Source organism: Nomascus leucogenys, chromosome 15, assembly GCF_006542625.1.
Source record: "Nomascus leucogenys isolate Asia chromosome 15, Asia_NLE_v1, whole genome shotgun sequence".
NCBI classification, from domain to species: Eukaryota; Metazoa; Chordata; class Mammalia; order Primates; family Hylobatidae; genus Nomascus; species Nomascus leucogenys.
The window spans coordinates 16,787,958-16,811,540 of NC_044395.1; the positions used below are offsets into that span (position 1 = coordinate 16,787,958).

General features: G+C 49.1%; 1 protein-coding gene across 2 annotated transcripts; it reads right to left on the bottom strand.

Annotated features, from left to right (window-relative positions):
- Positions 1 to 563: 563 nt before the first annotated feature.
- Positions 564 to 15,716, bottom strand: IL10RA (interleukin 10 receptor subunit alpha). Of its 2 annotated transcripts, XR_004033665.1 has the most exons (8): positions 15,535 to 15,716; positions 13,596 to 13,716; positions 12,467 to 12,645; positions 8,669 to 8,838; positions 7,930 to 8,080; positions 6,370 to 6,491; positions 1,829 to 3,356; positions 564 to 1,220 (listed from the first exon to the last, which is right to left on the bottom strand). XR_004033665.1 is itself a non-coding variant. In XM_003253214.3 (7 exons), the coding sequence occupies exons 1-7, from the start codon at positions 15,599 to 15,601 to the stop codon at positions 2,430 to 2,432; spliced, it is 1,737 nt and encodes a 578-aa protein (XP_003253262.2). In that variant the 5' UTR covers positions 15,602 to 15,716; the 3' UTR covers positions 564 to 2,429. The 2 variants fall into 2 exon arrangements, 1 of the variants encoding a protein (XP_003253262.2); XM_003253214.3 differs by having other exon boundaries at positions 564 to 3,356.
- Between the last annotated feature and the right edge of the window lie 7,867 nt (positions 15,717 to 23,583).

Here is a 23,583-nt window from a genome sequence, read left to right on the forward strand (position 1 = left end):
GGGGAGGTCCGGTTGCTGTCTTCCTGGAAAGGAGGGGTTTCCAGGTTCTTCTCTCCACATTGTCAGAACTCACATCCAAAACGTTGCATTGTGCTTTCCCCCTCTTCCTTTTCTGTCTTCTGAAAGAGCCCCGCTGCACACTCCTTATCACTTTCATTTTCACCTGTTTCCAAGAAAAACTGTCCGTTTCTCTTTACAGCCTCAACAGCCAATGAAAGCTAGTGGCACATGGGGACCACCACATGCCTGGCACCATGTTAAACTTTTTATGTGCAATTTCATTTAAACCTCACAACATCCTCATGGGGAGTTGTCATCTCCACGTGACAGGTCTGAAATGGTGTGATGTTAGTCGAAAACTTGGAGAAGATAAGTAATGGGCCCAACGTCACAATACAGGTAGCACGAGGACTCCTTGGATCTGTCAGATTTAAGCCTGAGTCCTCAGCCCTGTTTCCTTAAAGTGACATCACACATCCCACCCATTATTACCCTCCTCATTATCAACAACCGAGTCCTCCATGAGCCACTGTGCCATCAGCAATCTGACTGGTTTCACACGATTCCTGTGGTCTTGACAATTTATTGGAATAAAAAACATGTATCACTCATTGACAGAGCTTTGTGTCCAAGGCACATTCATACCCATTTCCTCAGCAGAACCTCACATCCCTGAATTAGACAAGTCAGTCATTATTCTGCAGATGAGGAAACTGAGGCTCCAAGAGGATAAGTGACTTCCCCAAGGTCATATTGCTGGAAACAGCAGAGTCAGAGCTAGAACTTCGGGGCTCCTGAGATATCCAGAATTCTTTTACTGTGCAATGCTGCCTCTCCAATAAATAAATGAACAAAATAAATAAATAAAGCTTTCAAGGGAACCCTGAGGAATCCTCCCTCAAGCCTGTCTCCAGAGGGAGTTCAGTTACCAGACTGGCACCTAAGAGCACTTTGGCAGAGGGATGGGGGTCATGGCTGGATTCCCTGGGCCAGAATGTCTGTTTTCCGAATGCTCCAGAGAAAGGCAGGGCTGAGATGACTTTGCATGGCACGCACAGGCCTGTCCCCTCACAGCTTCCATGCCTGTGGACTGAACTGCCTTTGTTTGAAGACAGATTCCGAATGGCTTATGGGGAGGCAGGGCCCATAATGCCCCCTTCTGGGGCCATGTCTGATACTGTCTTGGCATGACACCATGGACTCCCATTGGATCTGTTAGCCTGTGGCATGAGAAACAAGCCAGCTTGGTAGTCCGTGGACAGTATCTACATTCTCCCAGGGCCAGCTTGGCTAATACCCAGCAAACATGGAGGGCCCCCTAAAGGTGGAGTCCTTATTTCACAGATGGGAGATTGAGGCCCTCTGACAAGTGGCTAGTCCAAAGTCACACAGCTGAACACCAAGAAGGTAGGGACCCCAGCCCAGTGCCCAGTGGCTTATCCTCTGGGTCTGTAGCTGGACATTAGCAGCAAACACAAGCACAGGCCTCCAACCCTGACTCTCTGGGGCTGGCATGAGCTGGTGCCCAAGCCCACAGGCCACCCAAAGGGCTGGGTTATGACCAATACAAAAAACCATGGCTTCTCTGGAAGTTGTTAGCAAGATGGTGGGGCAGCAGGGCGGGGATGTGAGTGGCTTGGCCACAGCCAGTGCCCCAGGGAGATGCTACTCCATTTGCTAGAGAGAGGGAGATATTTGCAGATGGGCACCAGAGGTACCCACCAGAGGGATGGCTTCTGAGCTGGAACCCCCATCCAGGGTCTCAGCTCCCTTTGTCTCCCCCCAGTGAATCCATTATGATGCGTTTGGGTATCCAGAAAATACATACCTTACTGCAGATCTTCCAGTGACAAGCTTCCTGCCTCAGAGGCCTGATGAGGGGAGGTTCCCCATGTGATCATCCCAGAGATCAAACTCTGCCTCCATATCCTCCTTTTCCCCCTAAAAATGACCCCAGCAGCAAGGCCCTGAAGCTTCCACTCCCATAGCCCTTCCTTCTGCTGGAGGCCCTGATGCTTGAGTGGACTAAGCAGGGAGGTCTGGGGCTGAGCTGACTTCAGCCTGGCGGCCTCACCACAACTCCAGAAAGCCCCATGGTTCCCCTGAGCAAATAATCCTTTATGATACAGGAAAGAGTTCCAAGGAGGGAGAAGGTCCCTGCCCTTCTCAGCTCTGCCAGAGTCTGCAGGGCCCCAGTCAACAGAACAGGTCAGTGCCACCCATATACCCTGCACTAGATCAGTGAGTTGGCCTCCTCCTGCCCCAGGCACCCTGACCAGCCCTGCAGGGCTTGGCTGGGGCTGGCCCCAGTGGACTTGCAGAAAAGTGCCCAGACTGCCTCGTGCCTTACTTCTGCCCTGGAGGCCCTCCTCCTGGTCCAGGCAGAGGAGCAGGCATGGCTAAAATAAAAAGCAGCCTCTCATCCTAAGTCACTCACTTGACTGCAGGCTAGAGATGAGGGGCAGGGTGACCAGGTCTGAGTTAAAGCTGCCCAGGAGACTACCTGGGGCTGCCACACAGCCTAGTGGGCCAAGGTCATGGGCAAAGCTCCAGTCAGATGTTCCCAGGTCACTGCAGCTGCTCAAGGCCAGGAGTGACCATTCCTCAGTGGGCTGGTTCCACTGTCCAGTTGGGGCCCCTGAGGAAGCCAGAGTCATTTCTAGAGGATCCTGTTTCAAATAGCCCTTGGCCAGGGCTGGTAGATGCAAGCCTGCCTCATCATCCAGGCATCTCCCGAATTTGGGGCCAAGGCCATCTGTCAAGGGCGATTCTTCCTCCAGGCAGCCTGTCTTGGTTGCCTTCTCTTCAGCGCATCTGGTCTGCCTCAGGTAGCCCCGGAATGCCACAGCAGCTGGGTCTTCTTCCCCAGGCACCTCAGGCTCTGGGGGACTGTGGTGGCCCAAGGCTGAGCCACCCTGTGTGTCCCCAGCCCGGCCCTCAGAGTTTTGAACTAGGCCAATGCCACTGTCATCCTGGCAGCTGCTGTTGCTCCCCACCTGCTGCTCCCAGGTGGGTCCTGGGCTGGGGCTCAGGCTGGACTCTTGCAGGCAGATCCCGCTGTCCGTGCTATTGCTGCTGCCACTGTTGCAGCTGTCCCCCAGCACAGGGGGCTCCCCGTTTCCCAGCGTTCTGTCAGCCCGGGGGTGAGGGTCAGGGAGGAGGAACTGGGGCTCTTCAGTCTGCAGGGATGGCTTGGTGCTGCCAAAGCCACTGTCCGTACTGCCATGCAGGTCCGAGTTCCTCAGCTCTGGGGACACCTTCAGGAAGGCCTCCTCATCAAGCGGGTGGATGGTGTCTTGGGTCTCTGGGGAGGGACACTGGCTGATGAAGATGAAGGGGCTGGGCTTCTTGAAGAGCTGGGGAAGAGAGGCCAGAGTGAGAGAGGCAGGAGTCACCTTCCAGCGCCCATCCCAGTGCTGCCAGGGAAGGCCAGGCCCAGGAGGAGAGCTCAGTGGAGGGGACTACAGTCTTAATTACACTGCAATGTATTCTGTTTTGTTTTCGAATCCAGCTTTCTCCTAATGCAATTCCCAGTTTGGCTCAGGCCAGATACACAAGAAACTTGTATTCTCAGGCCCAGATGGAGTAACAGGCAGAACCAGGGTCTGCTGAGCATGGTGAAAACTCTCAGGTGGCTCCATCTACAGTGTTTTTCAAACCTGAAAGCAGGCTAGACCCCTCTAGAAGCATGTTTCAAACTTTTTTGACTATGACTCAAAATCAGAAATAAGTTGCATAATGACTTGTATATATAACCCGTATGTAAATAACTGAAACCAGTTTCACAAAATGATACTCATCATTATGAGCTGTGCCACGATATTTCTGCAGTTCTTATTCTATTGTATCCCAGTCTACGCCCTCCTGCCTATTTCATTTTCTAAAATTCTGGATGTAGCACACCAAATTAATTTTTCTATTCCCTGAGTAGTGACTCACACGAACACGGGGGCTGCAGTGTGGGGCAGTGGCACAAGTGTGGAACTCACAGTGAAGGGGCTGCTCTCTGTTAATTGCCAAGGGTTTTAAGGAAGCCACATAACCCCTCTCCCCTAGCCACACTGGTGTTCTTTCTGTCCCAGAACACACCAAGCACCATGCTGCCTCAGGGCCTTTGCACACACTCTCCCTCCTGCTTGAAATGCTCTCAGCACGTTATATGGCTGTGTCCTGTTCATGGTTTAGGTCTCAGCTCAGTTGTCACTTCTTCAGCAAAGCCTTCCTGAATACCTTGCCTAAAGCAGTACTCCTGCCACTCTCTCCACATTAACCTTGTTACTTCTTCCTAGCACTTTGTTCCTAGAATTATTTTACTTGTTTGTTTTCTGTCTCTCACCATACACACACTCACTTACTCCACATTCCCAAAAGAACACAAACTCCTTGAGGGCAGAACTGTCTAGTGTTGTTTACTACCCTGTCTCCAGAGTCTGAACTGAGCTGGCACACAGTAGGCCCTCCTAAGTTCTGCCGACTGACTCACTGATTCACTGTTGCACATCTGCCCTCATTTCCTTGGTACATGATGATTCAAATGCAGCTCTTATTGGTTGAGTCCCTATTCCTATCACATTGCTTGGTGATTTAGGATGTGTCCTCTAGAGCCAGACTTCATGGGTTCAAATTCCAGCTCTGACTCTTGTCAGCTTTGTCGCCCTGACCAAATTACTTACCCTCTCTGTGCTTTAGTTCTTCATCTATAACATGGAAATAATGACAGTACCTGTCTCCTTATGTTGTAATGTGTCTAAAGGGCTTACAACAAAGTGTGGTACATAGAAGGTGCTCAATAAATATATGTTGAATTGAACTTTACCCTCCAATAATTCTGTAAGAGAAGTATTATTACTTCTAGTTCCTAGAGGAGAAAACTGAAGCTCAGAGAAGTTAAATGACTTGCACAAAGTGGCACAACAGTAAAGAACACATCTGGAATTCATCCTCAACTGTCCTGATTTGAAATCCCTTGCTTGTCCAATAATACTTACCTTGATGAACTGTTGAAAGATCAGATCAAACAAGCTAATGAATGAGAACAAACTAATGAATGTGTCAGTGCTCTGTGCATTATAATTTATTCATGTGGTAATGACTACGATCATCAGATGAAGAGATTGGGCTATATTTATCCTAAAGAGAAAAAACCCCCAAGGACAAGTCAGTTCCGTGATCCAAAAGTACAGAAGGGGCAGGGCGCGGTGGCTCATGCCTATAATCCTAGCACTTTGGGAGGCTGAGGTGGGCATATCACCGGAGGTCAGGAGTTCGAGACAAGCCTGGTCAACACCCCGTCTCTACTAAAAATACAAAAATTAGCCAGGCATGGTGGCAGGTGCCTGTAATCCCAGCTGCTCAGGAGGCTAAGGCAGGAGAATCATTGGAACCTGGGAGGGTGAGGCTGCAAGTGAGCTAAGATTGAGCCACTGCACTTGTCTCTCGTCAAGTTTTCCCTAGAGATCCCAGGATCCCTCTGGAGATTCCCCTTCCAGTTGTGGGGCCCCTGCCTTGCAGACGGAGCTGGTTGCTTCCCAGCTGATCCCTCAGCCATCATGCAATAGTGCTATGGAGGCTATGGTGGGCAATCTTCAATGCGGCCTGAACTCCAGGCCAGAGACAGGCCGAGGTTTGGAAAATGCTGCCCAATCTTTGCAAGCTGAGTTTTGGAGGCTGGCTTGCCACAAATGTATCATTTGTCAGTACAATGTAGCAAGAGGACACCCCCTGGGAGGGGAGGAGGGCTTGGCCTCCTCCATGAGCCCCTCCCTGCTCCCTCCCCACTCCACCGCCAACATCCCCTCTCCACTGGCCCAGCATCCCCACCGCCCCCCAGCGTCCTCTCTCCTCTGGCCCACTCTGGCAGCAGCCCGAGGACCAGCACTTCTGGCCTTTCCTTCTTTCTCTCTTGTGGAACACCCATGGCCACTAGCGGTAGGAAAGTGGGTTCCCTCCCTGACTCTTCCTGGCTGTGTGGCCCTGTGTGTGAAACAATCTCTCTGTGCCTCAGTTTCCTCACTTATGAAATGGGGATAATAATAACTGTGCCTCATTATCAGAGATGCAATGCACAGGGGCTAGTCCATGGCCAACTACTAGTAGATCATATCAAAATGGCTCATGGTCATTGAGGTTTGTGATTCCATGTGTCTTATCTGAGCCACTGGATGGCAACATTCTCGGTACTGGGCTTCAGGCTCACTTCCTCCCTCTGTCCCCACAGTGCTTGATGAAGGTATCTCCCAATCACATGAGGGCTGAGAGCAGACGCGAGCTAAGGCAATGTACTGGCTGGGAGGAAAAGAGCTCCCTACCCTCCTGGAAGCTCTGGTGTGGCTGGGAAGGACAGGGCAGTGACCTCCTTGCAAGACTCACCAGGACACTGGGCAGCTTCTTTCGGCGCCGCACATACAGCTGGAGGGCCAGGCAGTAGGCGAGGGCTCCGGAGAGCAGCAAGACAAAGGCAAAGAAGATGATGACGTTGGTCACGGTGAAATCTGCAGGCCCAGAGAGATGTGTTTGTGGCCTAGCACCATGGGGCATGGTGATTCTGGTCATAGGACTCTGGTCCCATGAAATCCATTGGCCACTGTCAGGAACCATTCGGTGAGTGGCCCAAGGCAACCTACAGGCCACAACTCTAGATGTGCCTAGGTTTCTGCGAATCCCTACCTGGCCTTCCAAACCATGCCCTGAAGGATTCCCTTAGGAGATGCGCTAACTGCTTCCAGCTCTCTGCACACGACTCCCATCACAGCAAACAGAACAGTGAGGCAGGATGGTACAGCAGGTAAGAATCGAGGCTCCGGGGGCTGCTAGATCTGGGTTCAAGTCCCAGCTTCACCACTTACTAGCTGTGCAATTGTGGACAAATTAATTACTCTCTCAGAGCCACTGACCTCATAAGGTAGTTGTGAAGTATGCAGCACTGACCATGTACCAATATCATCAGATTCTTTTAACTTTTATACTTATAGGAGGTAAATACTATCATCAGCCCCATTTTTACAGATTAGGATCCTGAAGCACATAGAAGTTAAGTAACTTGCCCAAAGTCATATACCTCAAAAGTAGTAAAGCTGAGATTTGGAACTATTTCATGTATCGGTGAATGAATGTATGAAAAACTCTTGAGATTGCCTGATACCCACTTAGTGCCTTACTCTGCATTGAGACTTAAATGACACTGAGCTGTTGAGTGTCCTTCATAAACTGAAATTTGTTACAGATCTAGCAGGAGTCACTTTCATCTTTGCCAGACGCTGCCCACACCGGATTGGGCCCTCCCAGAGCACTTACTGTTGGCATGTTTCATTGGGCACTGGACATCTCATCTGCTGTCCAGTAAGAGTTGCTTGTTACAGTCTCCTCTGTGCACATTCTATCTCCCCAGCCAGGATGCAAGATCCTCCTAGGCAGGACTGTGGCCTCCACGTCCTCTATTCTCTCCCTCCCCCTACAGCCCTGGCACCTGACTGACAGCCTGGAGCAGTATTTGCTGACTTTAGCAGCTCTGGTGAGGAGCAGAGCAGAGTAGGGGAAGTAAGGAGAAGCCCTTTGTATCCCTGGCTCCGAGGAAGAACAGCAGAAGACCATAACAACAGGAACTAGCACAGCTCACTGAAGATGGCCTGGGGGAGGGGGATGTTGTTGGGAAACACCGCTGTGCTCCAGTGGGAGGACCCTAGATCGAAGAGACCTGGTTCTGCCACCAAGTCCTAGCTGTGCAACCCTAGGAAGTTGCTAATACTGAGCCTCAGTTCCCTCATCTCTAAAATGAGGACAGTAGGACCTCTCTCCTATTAAGGATGCAGAGCTATGTGAAGCAGCACCTAACACAGTGGCTGGCACCAGCATCCCAGGTGCACGCATTTTGGATTGCACCAGGCCCTCCCAGTCTCCCTCCCCATGCTGAGAGCAGCCCAGCTGACTCACACTGCCTGGTGAGGGAGACGCACTCCTCTTTAGACCACACCCCCTTGTTAGTTCGGGAAGCGACAGATGGTTTCACCTGGACACAGAACTCTCCCACTTCTCCAGAGGTTAGGAGGCTGAAGTTTTCATGTTTTACTTTCTTGTGTGTGAACTGAAACAAAAATGATAGCAATTAACAAAATCCTTTTATTTCATGGCACACGGACACTGAGAGCTGGCGGGCCTTTAGAGGTGATTTCAGCCAACTCCCTTCAGTATCCTTTGTCTAAGATAACAAACCCCACAATTACCAATGCAGCACATGATCTCTGTAATGACCACAATTTTATTTTGTATTTTAAAAGAAAAAGCGGTGTTTTATAAATGCTGAAGATCTTCCCAGAAGGGGCTGGAATCAACTGTGGTGGAGAGGAAAGAGGGTGGATTTTGCAGATGCCAGCTCTCCCATAACAGGGGCGCCCTCTGGTAGGTTACAATAGCCTCTCAGATCCTTATTGCTTCATTAGAAAGGCTCTGGGGTGCCCAATTGCCCTAGTACACAATTCCTTTGAGGAGCGTCTCACAAGAGCATAGCTCTGAGGGCTGAGGTGGTTTCTACTCCCTCCTCTGCCCACCCACCATCCCAGACCCTCCCTTTAGTCCACAAGCAAAGTTCCCAACGGCACACAAGGGTGCTTCCAGCCCAGGGGACAGGGAAGCCAAGAGAGCTCTGGCCCTGGGGCCTTGGGGAACCCCATACCGTGAAGTTTCCCGGCACCTTGCGAATGGCAATCTCATACTCTCGGAAGTGACTGAAGATGCTTTCATATGTGTCATTTGCAGGGGCCATCTTGGGCCTGGGGGGCTGAATCTTTCCGAGGATGAAGCCATTGTGGGTCTCTAGCTTCACACTGCCAACTGTCAGAGTCACTAAATGGAGTGGAGGGGGAGGGGGAATACCATGAGACCTGAGGGCTGAGGAGGGCCTGGGTGTCCCCCACCCGAGACTTTGCCTCCAGAATTAAGCTTAATGAGAACCTAGGCCTAAAACCTAGGCCACAGGTTTGTCAATGCAGCAGAATGTAAGGATTTCTTGGGGAGCACATTAAAAATACGTATACCCTAAAATCAGATGCATCAACCAATGGAATATGATGGAGAGCCCAGAAATAAACCCACAATTGATTTTCAACAAAGGGGCCAAGAACACACAATGGGAAAAGAACAGTCTCTTCAATAAATGGTGTTGGGAAAACTGGATATTCACAAACAGTACAATGAAAATAGATCTTTGTCTCACCTCTTATACAACAATCAACACAAAATGGATTAAAGACAAATGTAACACCTGAAACTATAAAAACCACTAGAAGAAAACCTGGGGCAAAGTTCTAAGACAATGGTCTGGGCAAAGATTTCTTGGATACGATCCCTAAAGCACAGGCAACAAAAAGCAAAAATAGACAAATGGGATTGCATCACACTAAAGAGCTTCTGCACAGCAAAAGAAACAACTACTAGAGTGAAGAGACAATCTATGAATGGGTGGAAAATATTTACAAATGTACATTGAACAAGGGGTTAATATCCAAAATATACAAGGAACTCATACTACTTAATAACAAGAAAACAAACCTGTTTTTAAAATGGGCAAAGGACTTGAATAGACATTTAAAAGAAGACATACAAATGACCAACAGATACATGAAATAATGGTCAACGTCTCTAATCGTCAGAGAAATGCAAATTAAAACCACAATGAGATACCACTCTACACCTGTTAGATTGGCTATTATCCAAAAGATGGAAGTAACAAGCGTTGGCAAGGATGTGGTGAAAAGGGAAACCCTTGCATGTCGCTGGTGGTGAATTTCTCAGCCATTATGGAAGACAGTATGGATGTTCCTCAAAAATCTAAAAATAGAACCCATGTGATCCAGCGATTCCCACTACTGGGTATATATCGAAATATATTGAAATTAGTGTATTGAAGAGATACCTGTATCCCCCGTTCATTGCAGCATTATTCACAACAGCCAAGATATGGAAATGCCCACCAACACCAACGGATGAATGGGTTTTTAAATGTGGTATGTATATACAACAGAATCCTATTCGGCCTTGAAAAATAGGAAACTGAGGCCTGGCCCAGTGGCTCACGCCTGTAATCCTAGCACTTTGGGAGGCTGAGGCGGGTGGATCATTTGAGGTCAGGAGTCCGAGACCAGCCTGGCCAACATGGTGAAACCCCATCTCCACTAAAAATATAAAAATTAGCTGGGTGTGGCACGTGCCTGTAATCCCAGCTACTCAGGAGGCTGAGGCAGGAGAATCTCTTGAACTCGGGAGGCAGAGGTTGCAGTGAGATGAGATCAAGCCAGTGCACTCCAGCCTGGGTGACAGAGCAAGACTTTGTCTCAAATTGAAAAAACAGGAAACTGTCATTTGGGACAACACAGATGGACCTAGAGGACATCATGAGTGAAATAAGCCAGGTGCAAAGAGATAAATGCCATAAGATCTCACTTATGTATAGAATCTAAGTAGAATTCTTTTAGAATTCAATTCATAGAAGTAGAGAGTAGAAGGGGTTACCAGAGGCTGGAAGGTGGCAGGTGGGGGAAGTGGATAGGGAACAAGGAGAGGGGTACCAAGTTACAGTGAGACAGGAGGAATAAATTCTGGTGCCTATTGCGTGGCAAGGTGACTGTAGTAATAATAATGGACTGTATATTTCAAAATAGCTGAAAGATAATATTTTAAATGTTTTTGGCACAAAGAAATGCTAAATATTTGAGGTGATAGATATTCTAATTACCTTGATTTGATCATTCCACAAGGTATGCATGTATTATGTATACATAACCCTCTACCTCATAAACATGTAGAATTATTACTTGTCAATTAAAAATAAAACAAAAACTTTTTGTATAAAATGTTTTCAACACTTTACTGTTTTGTTTTTGTTTATTTGTTTGTTTTTTTGAGACAGAGTCTCGCTCTGTCGCCCAGACTGGAGTGCAATGGCGTGATCTCAGCTCACTGCAACCTCTGCCTCCTGGGTTCAAGTGATTCTCCTGCCTCAGCCTCCCTGAGTAGCTGAGACTACAGGTGCACGCCACCACGCCCGGCTAATTTTTGTATTTTTAGTAGAGATGGGGTTTCACCTTGTCAGCCAGGCTGGTCTCAAACTCCTGACCTCAGGTGATCCACCCACCTTGGCCTCCCAAAGTGCTGGGATTACAGGCGTGAGCCACCGAGCCCAGCCCAACACTTTACTGTTAAGCATAATATTTATGGTAGATATGTGTAGATAGATATCTTTCTACAGGTTAGGACATTTTCTTTCTACTTTAACTTTGCTTAGTTTCTTTTTAAATGTTGTTTTCTTTTTTAAATAGTTAATGTGATAAATTGCATCGATTATATTTTTATGTAGAAATTTCCAATAGACACAAAAGTAGAAGAGAATATAATGATTTCCAAAGTCCCAGCTTTAGTAATTGCAAACACTAGGCCAATTTTGAAGTAATTAGTGGTGGGGGAGGGTCATCAATATCCCCCCATGAAATTTACTTTAGCATTTTAAAGAAAATCCCAAGCACTGTGTTACTTAATTCTGAATTACTTAAGCATGTATCTCTCACATATCATACCTTTGTAAATATAACTACCATGCTGTTATCACATGTAACAAACAAATACCTGGTAATATGCCCTAAAAACCCTTTCATATATAAATACGGTGATTTCCTCAAAAATGTCTTTTTATAATTGCCTTGCTCAAATCAAAATACAAAGAAGAACAAAATGTTAAAAAAAACAAAAACACAGATGCCCTGGACCCATTCAAGACACAGTTAGTCTGAATTTCTGAGGCTGGGCCCTGGAAATAGATATTTTAAACACACTTGCTGGGAAATGTTTCCGCACCAGCTGAGCAGTGGCCTGTGGGCAGGCATTTGGAAGCCAATGACCTAGACCATCGGCTCGAACTCTGAATCCTACAGAGCGAGGCCTCCAGGCGCACAAAACTTTCTCAATCCCAACTGGTGGGATGAAAAATCCCATTGAGTTGGGGGCTTATCCTTTCCTCTTACCTCAACAGAGAGGGATCTGTAACTTCTCTTTAGTAGCACTTCCCATTTCAAAGGGATGATCCCTGGGTGTTCACCCCTAAAGAAGCGGGGGGCTTACCCAAATTCTGCCTATTGCTTGCTGCCCTATGCTGAGTGTTCATGGATTCGCTTCCTCTCCCTGAACCCTCCCTGAAAAAACAAGTTCACAGGCCTGGACCTGGTGACTCAGCTTCCCCAACCCACCCCAAGACCTCTCTTCTGTAGGATAAACAACTCCAGTTCCCTTTTAAATCTCAAACAACTTGGGCTATTTTTATCTAACATTCTCCAAAGTCCTGCCCTGTTTGGGCAACTAGTTCTCCGGCCAGGGAGGCTGGCTGACATGGTGAGCTATGGTAATAGACAGAAAAGCTATAGACTAGAGTTCCTGGCTGGAAGGGACTTCAGAACCATGTTCTAAGTCAAGGGAGGAAAAGCACCTTCATCCACAGAGAAGCGGGTGTTGGCGATGGTCCAGTTGGAGTGCCGGCTGCCATCCACAGCCCGCACTCTGGCCCGGTAGCCATTGCTGCGGTACAGGTCCAAGGTCACTGCGGTAAGGTCATAGGACAGGGCCTGGCTACAGTTGGAGATGGAGTTCCAGGGCTCTATTCCATACCTGAGGAGATACCAGGTTAGGCACCGGAAAGGAGCTTGTGCTCAATCCTACCTCCTTTAAGGGAGATGCAAGAGGCCAGGAAGAGAGCTCCCACAGTGGGAGAAACTGGGACAGCCCTCAGGCTATATCCTCTAGTCCACGACAGCTCCTTGTGAGGGGTCTCCCTTGGTCTTGGGACCCTGTACCAATTTCCATGTGGTCTAGAAGATTTTTCGATAGGAATACGAGTAGTCCCAGCTCTTCCAGAAAGTCTTGCTAGCTCCTATAGTACAGCCCAGTCTCTCCCTTCTCCCCACTGCCTTTGCAGTCATTAGGGTTCCCCTGTTATCTGGCTATACTGTGGATGCTTCTCCTTCTTTTCTAGTAAGATAGAAAAGGCTTGGAGGCCAGAGGTGGTGGCTCACGCCTGTAATCCCAGCCCTTTGGGAGGCCGAGGTGGGTGGATCACCGGAAGTCAGGAGTTCGAGACCAGCCTGGCCAACATGGTGAAACCTGGTCTCTACTAAAAATGCAAATATTAGCCAGGCATGGTGGTGGACCCTTGTAACCCCAGCTACTTGGGAGGCTGAGGTGGGGGAATTGCTTGAACCCAGGAGGCAGAGGCTGCAGTGAGCTGAGATTGCACCACTGCACTCCAGCCTGGGTGACAGAGCGAGAAGCTGTCTCAACAAAACAAAACAAAACAAAACAAAAAAGAGAACAGCCTTGGCACAAAGGCTTTTCTGACTCTGGAGTGGGCAAAACCTCTGGCCTTTTCACCCAGAGCTCCCGGCACATTGCTCAGCATGGGAGTCTCAGTCAGTACTTGTCAACTGCTGACTATGTGTCAGGAGCCCTCAGGCACCCACTTCATTAACAAGGCAGGTACCCCCCCCCCCCGCATGCTAGGGGAGTAGGGGACAAGGCAGGGATTCACTCCTCCCTCCCCCTCCCTCTTCCCTTTTCCTCACCTCAGGAGCGCCACTTCATAGCAGGTACTTTCAGACTGATTTGGGATGGGTGTCCAGTGGAGGATGTGGTGGAAAAATTCTGCTTCAAACCACACAGATGGAGGGCTGGGCAGCTCTGTCCCTGGGGAGAAGAGTGTCAGTACCACAGCTGGGGGGGGGCAGGCATCGATGACCCCAATTTTACCAAAGAAGAAAGGGAGGTTCAGAGAGGCTATGACTCGCCCGAGGCCAGTGGAGCCTGTAAGGGGCAGAGTGGGCACATGAATCCAGATGTGTCTGATTCTAGAGCTAGTGTGTCTCCCTACATCACTGCCCTGTGCTGTCTGTGATCAGAAGCTGCAGTGGTGGCTGAGAAGAGCCAAGCTGAGTCTGATGCCTCCCAGGAAGAAGGCAGGGGCCGAGGGCTAAGCAAGTTGGCAATGAGCTCTCAGATGTGTCAGTCCCTGGCTCTGCCCAATCCCCGTCCCTGCTCTAGCACTATTCCTAGGCTTGGCCCCATCCACACACCTGGCCCCACCCTGGCTTGGCCCAGGCTCCAGCTCAAAGCCACCTCACTAAGTACACAGATAACCTGCTTGCTGACATCTGCCTCCTTCTCTTCATAGGTCTCCTGGGCTCCTCAAGCTAAGTGCTTGCCTCATTCCCTAGTTTCTAGAAGGGCTTTGCCTGTAGCCAGATGCCCAACCTCTGGCTGAGCAAGGACAGATGGAATAAATCAGCTCTGGCTCTACACATGGCTGAGGACATCCCCACAAGAGCTGGCACCCGTAGCTCTGAGGTGAGATACTCAATACCAATTCCACTCTCCCTTTACCCCCAGTACACACCATTCACCATGGGAAACACTGCTGTGTGTCTTCTTTGTAAGAATGCAACAAACATTTCTACTTTAAGAGTCTTGTTGATCAAGCAGACTAAAGTATGTGTAAGGCCAACGGCTGGCTGGTTCCCTTTCTCTCCTCCTTGATCCCCTAAGTTCTCTCCATTTGACAGCAACTCTGCTCCCGCTCCCTAGTTTTCTAACTTCACGACATCTCTCTAATCATCCACCTGTTTTTTATTTATTTTTTTTTGGGGGGGGGACTCTGTCATCTGTCTCTTGCTTTCTTTCTTATACTGTCTTTGATCTTCACGTCAGTGCCTTGATTTCAAAACATTAGATGGAAAGTGAAAAATGCAGCGAGTCGTTGTAGTATTTGGGCTGCACATCCCCGACTCAGCTCTCGATCACGTGAATGGCTGACTGCATGTTTCACTTTGTATTTCGGTGTCATGAAGAAGCAGTTTCGGTCCTTGCTCTCTGTCTCTGCTCTTGGTCCCTCCAACTCCGGGCTTTTTCATTCCATCTCTGGGGTTTACTTTTCTTAGTTGCAGAAACTTTGCCGGAGAACTGGCTGGGTTAGGAGCCTGAACTGGCTGGGTTAGGAGGAGAGAGGCAGGGGGGCAGTGGGAGTGAGTTGGGGGCTACAGGTGGAGCAAGGGGGATCAGATAGGGGTGATGAGTGAGGGATGAAGGTGAGATGAGAGAAGGACAGACAGAGGTTAAGTTGAAGGACTAAGAGAAGGGAGAGTCAGGAGATCAAAATTATTCCCCAAGGGGACAAGAAGTCCCATCATTTGAACCTAAACAGCAAAAAACCTAGAGCTAAACTTATGGCTCATCTAGAAGTGGGTGGATGATGAGGTTTGCGGGCTGGGGGTTTGGCCTTGCACATACTTCTCTATCCTTCCCAGTCCGTCAGTTCCTGTCAATCTCAGCCTCTTCCACTTCCACAACAGGTGAGCCTGAGATCCAGGTTTGCCAGAGTAAGGGAGCGCCCGGGCACCCCTCTCCCCAGAGGGCCGGCCAGTCAGCCAGGACTCTCCACTGGATATAGAACTTTAATGGAGCGGGCGCGGAGAGGGCAGGGCAGGGAAGGGCCTCGTCCCAGAGCCTTACCATGAGCGTCTGAGCCAAGACGGAGGCTGAGGAGCGCCGCCAGCAGCACTACGAGGCACGGCAGCATCCTGGGCGCCGCCGCATCGTCCGGGGCCGGAGCCGAGCCGGCCTGCGCGCCTCCAGCGACCCTTGGGCTGGGACTGACAGTTCCGCCGCCCGCTCCGCCCGCGCCCCGCGGGGCTGACGTCAGCGGGGCGTGGCCTACAGACGCCCCGCCCCCGAGGCCGCTGACAGGGAACCACTGTTCCACAGGGCTACCGCCTGGGGCAACCCGAGACTGTCCTGGGGCGAAAGCGGGCTCCGGCCACCCCTCCCTTTCCTTCCCTCTGGGCCTCCAGTGCCTTCGGATCAAAGTGGTCCGGGTAGCCCGGCCGGCCGTGTGTACGTGTGTGTGTGTGTGTGTGTGTGTGCGCGCGCGCGCGCGCGTGTGCATGTGTTGGGGAGCAGGTGGCCAGGCACAGCCTCGGCCCTGAGTGCGGAAGGTGGGGTGAGGGCGTCCGAGCCGCTTTTGCCGGGCGTGCCGGCGTTAAAGATGTGGCAGCGGCCGCTCCGAATGGGGAGGAGGTAGCTGCAGGCGCTTGAGGGCAAGGGCGCCAGGACGCGGGTGTGAGTCCTGGCGTTGCCCCAGGGCCTCCCCGTGTGGGGTTCTGAGGACACCGATGGATGAGTACTGAGTAGTCCCCTACCTAACTGTTGGAGGGGGTCTACGACTAAGCAGTTTATGCAGACCTGCCCCCAAAGTCCCAGGAAGCTGAGAGACCCAAGAAAGAGGCTTTTATCCAGCAGCTTAGCAGCTGAGCCTCAAACCGCGCTTAAAAAAATTTTTTTTTATCTATTTTTTTTTTTTTTTTACAGAGTCTTGCTCTGTCGCCCAAGCTGGAATGCAGTGGCGCGATCTCGGATCACTGCAACCTTCGTCTCCCAGGTTCAAGCGATTCTCCTGCCTCAGCCTTCGCAGTAGCTGGCATTACAGGCATGCGCGCCTGGGCTAATTTTTGTATTTTTAGTAGAGACGGGGTTTCACCATGTTGGCCAGGCTGGTCTCGAACTCCTGACCTCAGGTGATCCACCCGCCTCGGCCTCCCAAAGTGCTGGGATTACAGGGGTGAGCCACCGCGCCCAGCCTTAAACTGTGTTTTAAACTTAGTTTCTCTTCTTTCCTTTTTTCTCTTCCTCCTCTGGGCCTCAAGATATAACTTTGAGACAAACTGCGTGTATGTTACCTCTCATCTTAAAATACAGCCTCAGGATGTGCTGTGAACCTCCACTCCGTTTCCTGTCCCATACTGTACTCCCATGCCTTATGTACGTTTATTTACCTATGTGCTTGTTAAGCACACGCTATGCTCTTATCTGGTCATATATTTCCTTAGATGCCTCAGGAGCTGCGTCCTGATAGGGACCAGGCACCTCCAGAATTCTCTCTCCAGCAAAAGCTTACTTCAGGAATCGAACGTATACCCTGCTGAAGAGTAACTAATTTATAACCTGGCAGGATCCACAATTGCACCAGCCCCTCCACCAAATAAGACAATAATTAAAGAGGACCACTAGAGCAAGTCACGCCACCTGGTACCTCCTAACCTCCCCCTTGCCTTTTCTGCATTTCAGATCATTTCTTTAAAAACTCCTGCATTCCCCCCATGAATTGAAGAGTGGAATTGTTTGCTGCTCTTCCCTTGCTAGCATGGCAGCTAGCAGATTTTCCTTTATTATTCATTCTTTCTACAAGCAGCAAGCAGCCAGATCCTTTTGCAGGTTACAGGCTGACACATCCAGTTCCTTAGAAAAAAACATTTAATAAGGACTTATAAACAGAAGCTACGTTTGTGTCTCCACGATTCACCCCCAGGCCCAGGGCTTATAGACCATAGGGGAAGGGTGATTCAGAAAAGATGTGTAGGACAGTTGAAGTATGATAATATCAAGGTTGTTTGACCTAAGGGCCGGATTTACAGTAAGTGCTTGCACTTACACAAGGAGCAATTAATAAACTGGGAATCTCAGAGGCCTTCTGGGAGGCTTCGAAGCCAACATGGCCAAAACTGTGGATTAGCATCCAACATAGAGTTGCTTTAGCCTCCATAAGGACTTCTCCCAGCCTCTTTTGGGTTTCCCTTGCTTGCTTGAAATCTGATATTCAGACCAATTTTTGTGTTGGGTAATAGCACTACTGGAGTGCTGGGTAACACCTCAGCACATCCTCAGTCTCTCGCACCTTTGTGTCACTTGGCTCATCTGAGGCCATCTCCAGGTGAACCAAAGATGTGATGATATGGGAGACAGACTGTCCATCACTTTTTCTTCGAGGCTGACACTTGCTTCAAAGTGTGTGTGTGTGTGTATGTGTGTGTTTGCATGCACTTGCAGTCTTATATGATTTGCAGTGGCCAGTCTGTGGATTTGGATTTCAATGTGGTGTGGAGAACGTCTGTGAGTCTGTTTGCCAAGTGCATATGTGTGTTTGGGACTGTGTGTGCATCCCTGGAGCCCTGCCCTTGTTCTCAGAGAAACCAAAGAAGAGGGGCTCAGGACATTTCCAGCCAGCAACGGCCCCCTCCAGGCCTGCTGCCCCACCCACCCGGCCATACCACACCCTGCCTGTATTGTAGTTTGTACCTTCATTTGTTCCTGAGCTCTTGTCCTGTGTTCAAGTAGAACGAGAATTCGCTGACAGTTGAAGGGTGAGGATGGGCAGAGAATAATTTTGTAGAGTGATGGACCAGCTCTCAGCAGAGAGGGGATAGGGAGGGGGGTGGTTCCCCACCCCCACAGTTGGGTGGTTTTTTTTCTCAGTGTGGCTGAGTCCAGGGCTTTTTCTGGACTCAGAATAGGGAGTGCATGCTGATTGGTTTGTGAGTATGCAAAAAAGGTTAAAGTGAAGACACCACTCAAAGGTGGGTACGACAGTGTAGAAAACCAATTAGGAAAGGGTAGGTGTATGTAAAATAGGTGAAGGGTGGGGATCAATCAGAGGAAAGCGTGCCAAATGGGAAGACAGGTTCTCAATCTGGTCCGAAGATTTAACCTGTAGCTTGGCTTTCAGGTTTTAAATTGTCTTCAACTTGGAGGTGGGGTTTCACCAGGGACCAGTCCTATCTGCCTAGGCATTTGACTGCCTCCTGTAACTATCACCTGCTCCTGAAGGTTTCCCTGGCAGTGCCCAATGCCCACATGGAGGGCCTTATTTACTGCAGCTTTTGAGAAAGGGCCCCTAACTTAGGTGTGTGACACCAGCACTATGTGTGGTCTAGGAGTTAGAGAGGTATTATCCCCATGGTTTGTGGAGATATAAACCCTATTTCAATATTTTCAGAGTGGAAATATCTCTGCCCAGTGGCCTGGACTGAAAGTGTACCAGGTTGGCTGGGGGTGGGAGTTGGGAGATCCCATCCTGTATTTAAGAGTCTACATTGGGACTAGAAAGACCTCACTCTTGATGATAGTCAGAGAAGGCAGGGGTGCCTCAGCTACATGGATGGGGGAGTGTGATATCTGTAGGCCTACCAGGACACATGATCAGCCAGGGCCACCCTCAGGAGACAGCTGTTGTTGCCACACCCCCAGATGAGTGGAGAGGGCAAGCCCCAGGCTTTTTTAATGTGTGAAGATGTTTTTTTGTACTCTCTGTTGCTCAAGTGAGAAATTAAGACGGTAAATTGCTCAGGAGTACCCTGTCATGACCCAAGGGGTGTGGCTGCCTTCTGAAACAACTACTTAGTTCCTCCTGACCTTTTAAAAGAGAAAGACACTGTGATGTTTCTTCCTGAACTTTTTTTTTTTTTTTTTTTGAGACAGAGTCTTGCTCTGTCACCCAGGCTGGAGTGCAATGGCCCGACCTCGGCTCACTGCAAGCTCCTCCTTCCGGGTTCATGCCATTCTCCTGCCTCACCTCCTGAGTAGCTGGGACTACAGGCGCATGCCACCACGCCCGGCTAATTTTGTGTATTTTTTTAGTAGAGACGGGGTTTCACCGTATTAGCCAGGATGGTCTCAATCTCCTGACTTCATGATACGCCCGCCTCGGCCTCCCAAAGTGCTGGGATTACAGGCGTGAGCCACCGCGCCCGGCCTTTTTTTTTTTTTAGACAGAGTCTCTCTCTGTTGCCCAGGCTGGAATGCAGCAGCACAATCTCAGCTCACTGCAACCTCCACCTCTCAGGTTCAAGTGATTCTCATGCCTTAGCCTTCCAAGTAGCTGGGATTACAGGCACCCACCACCACGCCTGGCGAAGTTTTTGTATTTTTAGGTAGATACGGGGTTTCACCATGTTGGCCAGGCTGGTCTCGAACTCCTGACTTCAAGTGATCCACCTGCCTCAGCCTCCCAAAGTGCTGGGATTACAGGCGTGAGCCAATGCACCCGGCCAGTTCCTGAACTTGTCTTTACTTTTATTTTTTGTTGACGTATAAGAGTCTTACGCGTTACCATTTTGAAGGAGGATCAAAATTTTTAATTTGTTCATATGACAATATTTACTGCACACTTGTTGTGGGCCAGATGCTATACTGATGCTAGGAATAAAATGGTGATCAAAACTAGGTCCCTTTCCCCAAGAAGCAATCTGGGTAGAGACAGAAAGTGAACAGAGATTTTAATACGCAGTGGTAAGTGCTCTGGGAAGGCAAGTACAGGCTGACGTGGGAACAAAAGACATAGGCACTAAACCACACTTGGGACAGAAGATAAGGAAAACTTCCTGAAGGAGGTGGTATCTAAGTTGAGACTTGAGGGAGGAATAGGAGGTAGCTAATGAAGAGTGGATAGGGAGGGTATTCCAGACAGAAGGAAGTGTTTACTTGGAGATAAGGGAATATGGCATTTTTTAAGAACCCTGGAAAGTGGGTAAACTGGCATTCTTGTTTTAAGATGAGAAAACCACAGTGGCTAACATAGGTTAATACCTTGCTCAGGGCAGAGCCAGGATTTCAATGCAGGTTATTCCAATGTATCCTGCTGCCTCATGGAGAGCACCCAGAATAGGAGTTATGTCAGGCATGTGATTACTATACTTGAAAAGGAAGAAAAAGAAACATGGAATCCACATGTTTATTTTGTTTTGTATTCAGTGTTCTGAAAAGTCTACCCCAAAGTTCTGTGAATTCTAGTATTCACGCCAGTAGAGAGACATATGATAGGAGGCAATCGTTAAAGGATCTTCTCTTTTTAAATTTTTTTCTTAATATTTATTTATTATTTATTTATTTATTTATTTATTTATTTATTGAGAGAAGGTTTCACTCTGTTACCCAGGCTGGAGTGCAGTGGCTTGATCTCGGCTCACTGCAGCCTCCACCTCCCAGGCTCAAGCGATCCTCCCATCTCAGCCTCCTGAGTAGCTGGGACTACAGGTGCAGGCCACCATGCTTGGGTAATTTTTTTGTTTTTTGTTAGAGATGAAGTTTCACCATGTTGCCCAGGCTGGTTTGGAACTCCTAGGCTCAAACGATCCTCCTGCCTTAGCCTCCCAAAGTGCTGGGATTACAGGTGTGAGCCACCACAGCTGGCCATATCTTCCATTAATATTTATTGAGTTTTTAATGACCTATCAGGCACTGTGTGAAATACTTCACATGTTGTAGCAAAGAATGGCCAGATGCTTAGTAATCCCAGTTCCTCTTCCTGGGCACATGGGGCAACTGTATTTCCCAGTCCCCCTTGCAGTTAAGTAGAATATGTGGCTGGCTTTTGACCACTGTAAAGTTGAGTTGATGGGTGCCACTTCCAGGCCTGGCTGCTAACTCTGTCTTGGCTATTCTGCCAGCCATCTGGAGGTGTCCAGTGGAGGACTCCAAGGGAATACAGGGAGCTTGGGCTCCTGAATCACCTCTTGGAGGACAGCTGTGCAGAAAAGACACCCAGTTTGCATCAGCCTATTGATTGGGTGAGGAGTAAACCCTCTCAAGCCAGAGATTTGTGAAATTTTTTTCATAGCAGCTAGTGTTAACTACCCTGAATAATCTGCAAACTTTATTTCATTTAATCCTTATAAACACTCAGTGAGATAAGCATCATTATCAGTGTTTTACAGATGGGAAAATGAGGTGACAGACTGAGTCACTTGCCCATGTCATTCACTCGGTAAGTAGCAGAGCTAGAAGCCTGTTCAACTGGTCTGTTTGACTCCAGAGCTCATGCTTGTACCACCATGTGAACAGTGCCCTTCTGAATCTTGGAAGAGTTGTTGCGAGAGACAAATGTCAAGTGATTGAGAGAAAGAGAGAATGGGGTTGGAGAGAGAGAGAAGGGGGAGGGCAAGGGAGGAGGAACAGCTGAGGGCTGAGAGTCTTGTAGAGGGTAGAGGGATGTGGCTAGCCCAGGAAACCAGGGAACCTGCTGGGTGAACATCTTGCCCCTAGGGTTACCCTGGGAAATTTTGAGGGCAGATTTTGGGCTCTGGGTGGTTCCATTGTCTCATTTTCATTTTACTTTATCTTGGTGCTCAGGATGATGCTGTTAAATGGGCATGCCTGGGGAGTCGGATGGGCATCTGAGTGGGCAGGAAGTCTGTGCTTGAGTGTGCTAAGAAGCGCAACTTGCAGTCTCTGTCCCTCGACTGGTGAGTAGGGAAGTTCCAGGACTTGTGATCACTGTGTCAGAGCTGCACATAACAGGGAGAGAGACACAGAGGGAACTGACCGTGAGAACGAGACACAGATAAGGAAACTGTGTGGGTAGGAAACTTGGTAGTTGTTGGGTCCAGGAGAATTGCAGATGCACAGTGAGGGGCTCGTCCAGCCCCAGCAACAGCCCTGGGAGGAGTCTCCGGCTGCCGAACCTAATGAGTGTCCACATCCCTTCACCTTCTGCCTGGCTCCCTCCTGGAGGAGCACCAAAGAGCTCAGAAGGGACAAAACCCCATTCTCAACATTCCTCTCGACTCTGTGTGGCGGCTCAGGCTTGAATGGGGATTTCCTAGAACTTTAGCTGGGTGGGTGAAAGGCATCAGTGAAGGGTTTTAGGCAGGAGAGGGATATGGCAGATTTGCATTTTAAATAGAAGAGGAAATCTAGAGCATGAAGGTGACTAGCCAGGGTAACTCACTCGTTAGTGACAGAATTAAAACTTTGGTCTCCAGATTGAAGCTCAGCTCTCTGGCTATCAAACCACAGCAGCTAAGTTTGTGGAACTGTGAAGACTGCGTGAGGTTTTCATGCCCATCAGTTTAGGGGGAAGGGGAAGAAGTACTGATCTCCCAGGTGAGGGAATGCCCCTGCTAATTCCTTTAAATCAGCAGAGCTGGGGCTAAGAGCCTTCTCATTCCTATAATCTGCCTGGGACACTGTTCTTGGTCGTTGCCCAAGGTGGGAGGAGCCTGGGTACCTCAAAACCAACAGACCTACTTCTAGCCCCGGCTTGGTCACTACCAGTCGTGCACCCTGGAACTGGTCCCTTTGGCTCTGTTAGCTGTTGGCAAGATTGGAATCTGGGCTGTTGTATAGCCAGACACAAAGCAGTCTGATAACTGATAATGGCTGCTCAAGTGAGAGGGAGTGCGGTCTGTAGAAACACTCAGCAAAAAGCACACTGACTAGAGGGATCTAGCCCCTTTCTTTCATGGCCTGGATGTGTTTGGCTTCACTGTGGGTTGTATGTTGTGCTGAGGCCCACCACACCATCTCGGGACAACTGGGGCCTTTGGCTGTACTTGGGACACCTCCCTCCCCCAGAATTATTTTAAGAAAATCACCTTGTCAGGAAGGCTGTGGACCTGGTCCATGAACTTAGTCCATTGTCATTGCTTTGTGAACTTGGGATGCAAGAAGTGAAGAACAGAACACTGACAGAAATAACTCATGTCATTTCAAGACACAGTTGTGTCTTCCTTCTGCAGCCCAGATGGCCTTGACTTCTCCAGTTTTTAAGGGTGTCATTTCCCCTTAATTCTAAAATAACAACAGTTTGAACTCCCATCCCACAAATGCAGGAAGTCCATCTGCTCTTGGGTTTCCAATCCCAGAGCCATCCTAGAGGGCTTGCGGCTCACCTCTGAGCATCTCATGGTGGTGGCCTCTGAGCTGCAGCTGTTTGTTTGAAGTATGGACACA

Excerpts from the sequence above, each read along its gene's own strand:
- IL10RA (XM_003253214.3), bottom strand. The coding sequence starts at position 15,601 with ATGCTGCCGTGCCTCGTAGTGCTGCTGGCGGCGCTCCTCAGCCTCCGT. Across the intron at positions 8,081-8,668 it reads AGGTGCCGGGAAACTTCACG|TTCACACACAAGAAAGTAAA; the intron begins GTATGGGGTTCC and ends TTTTTGTTTCAG. Across the intron at positions 6,492-7,929 it reads CGTCTCCCTCACCAGGCAGT|ATTTCACCGTGACCAACGTC; the intron begins GTGAGTCAGCTG and ends CTGGGCCTGCAG.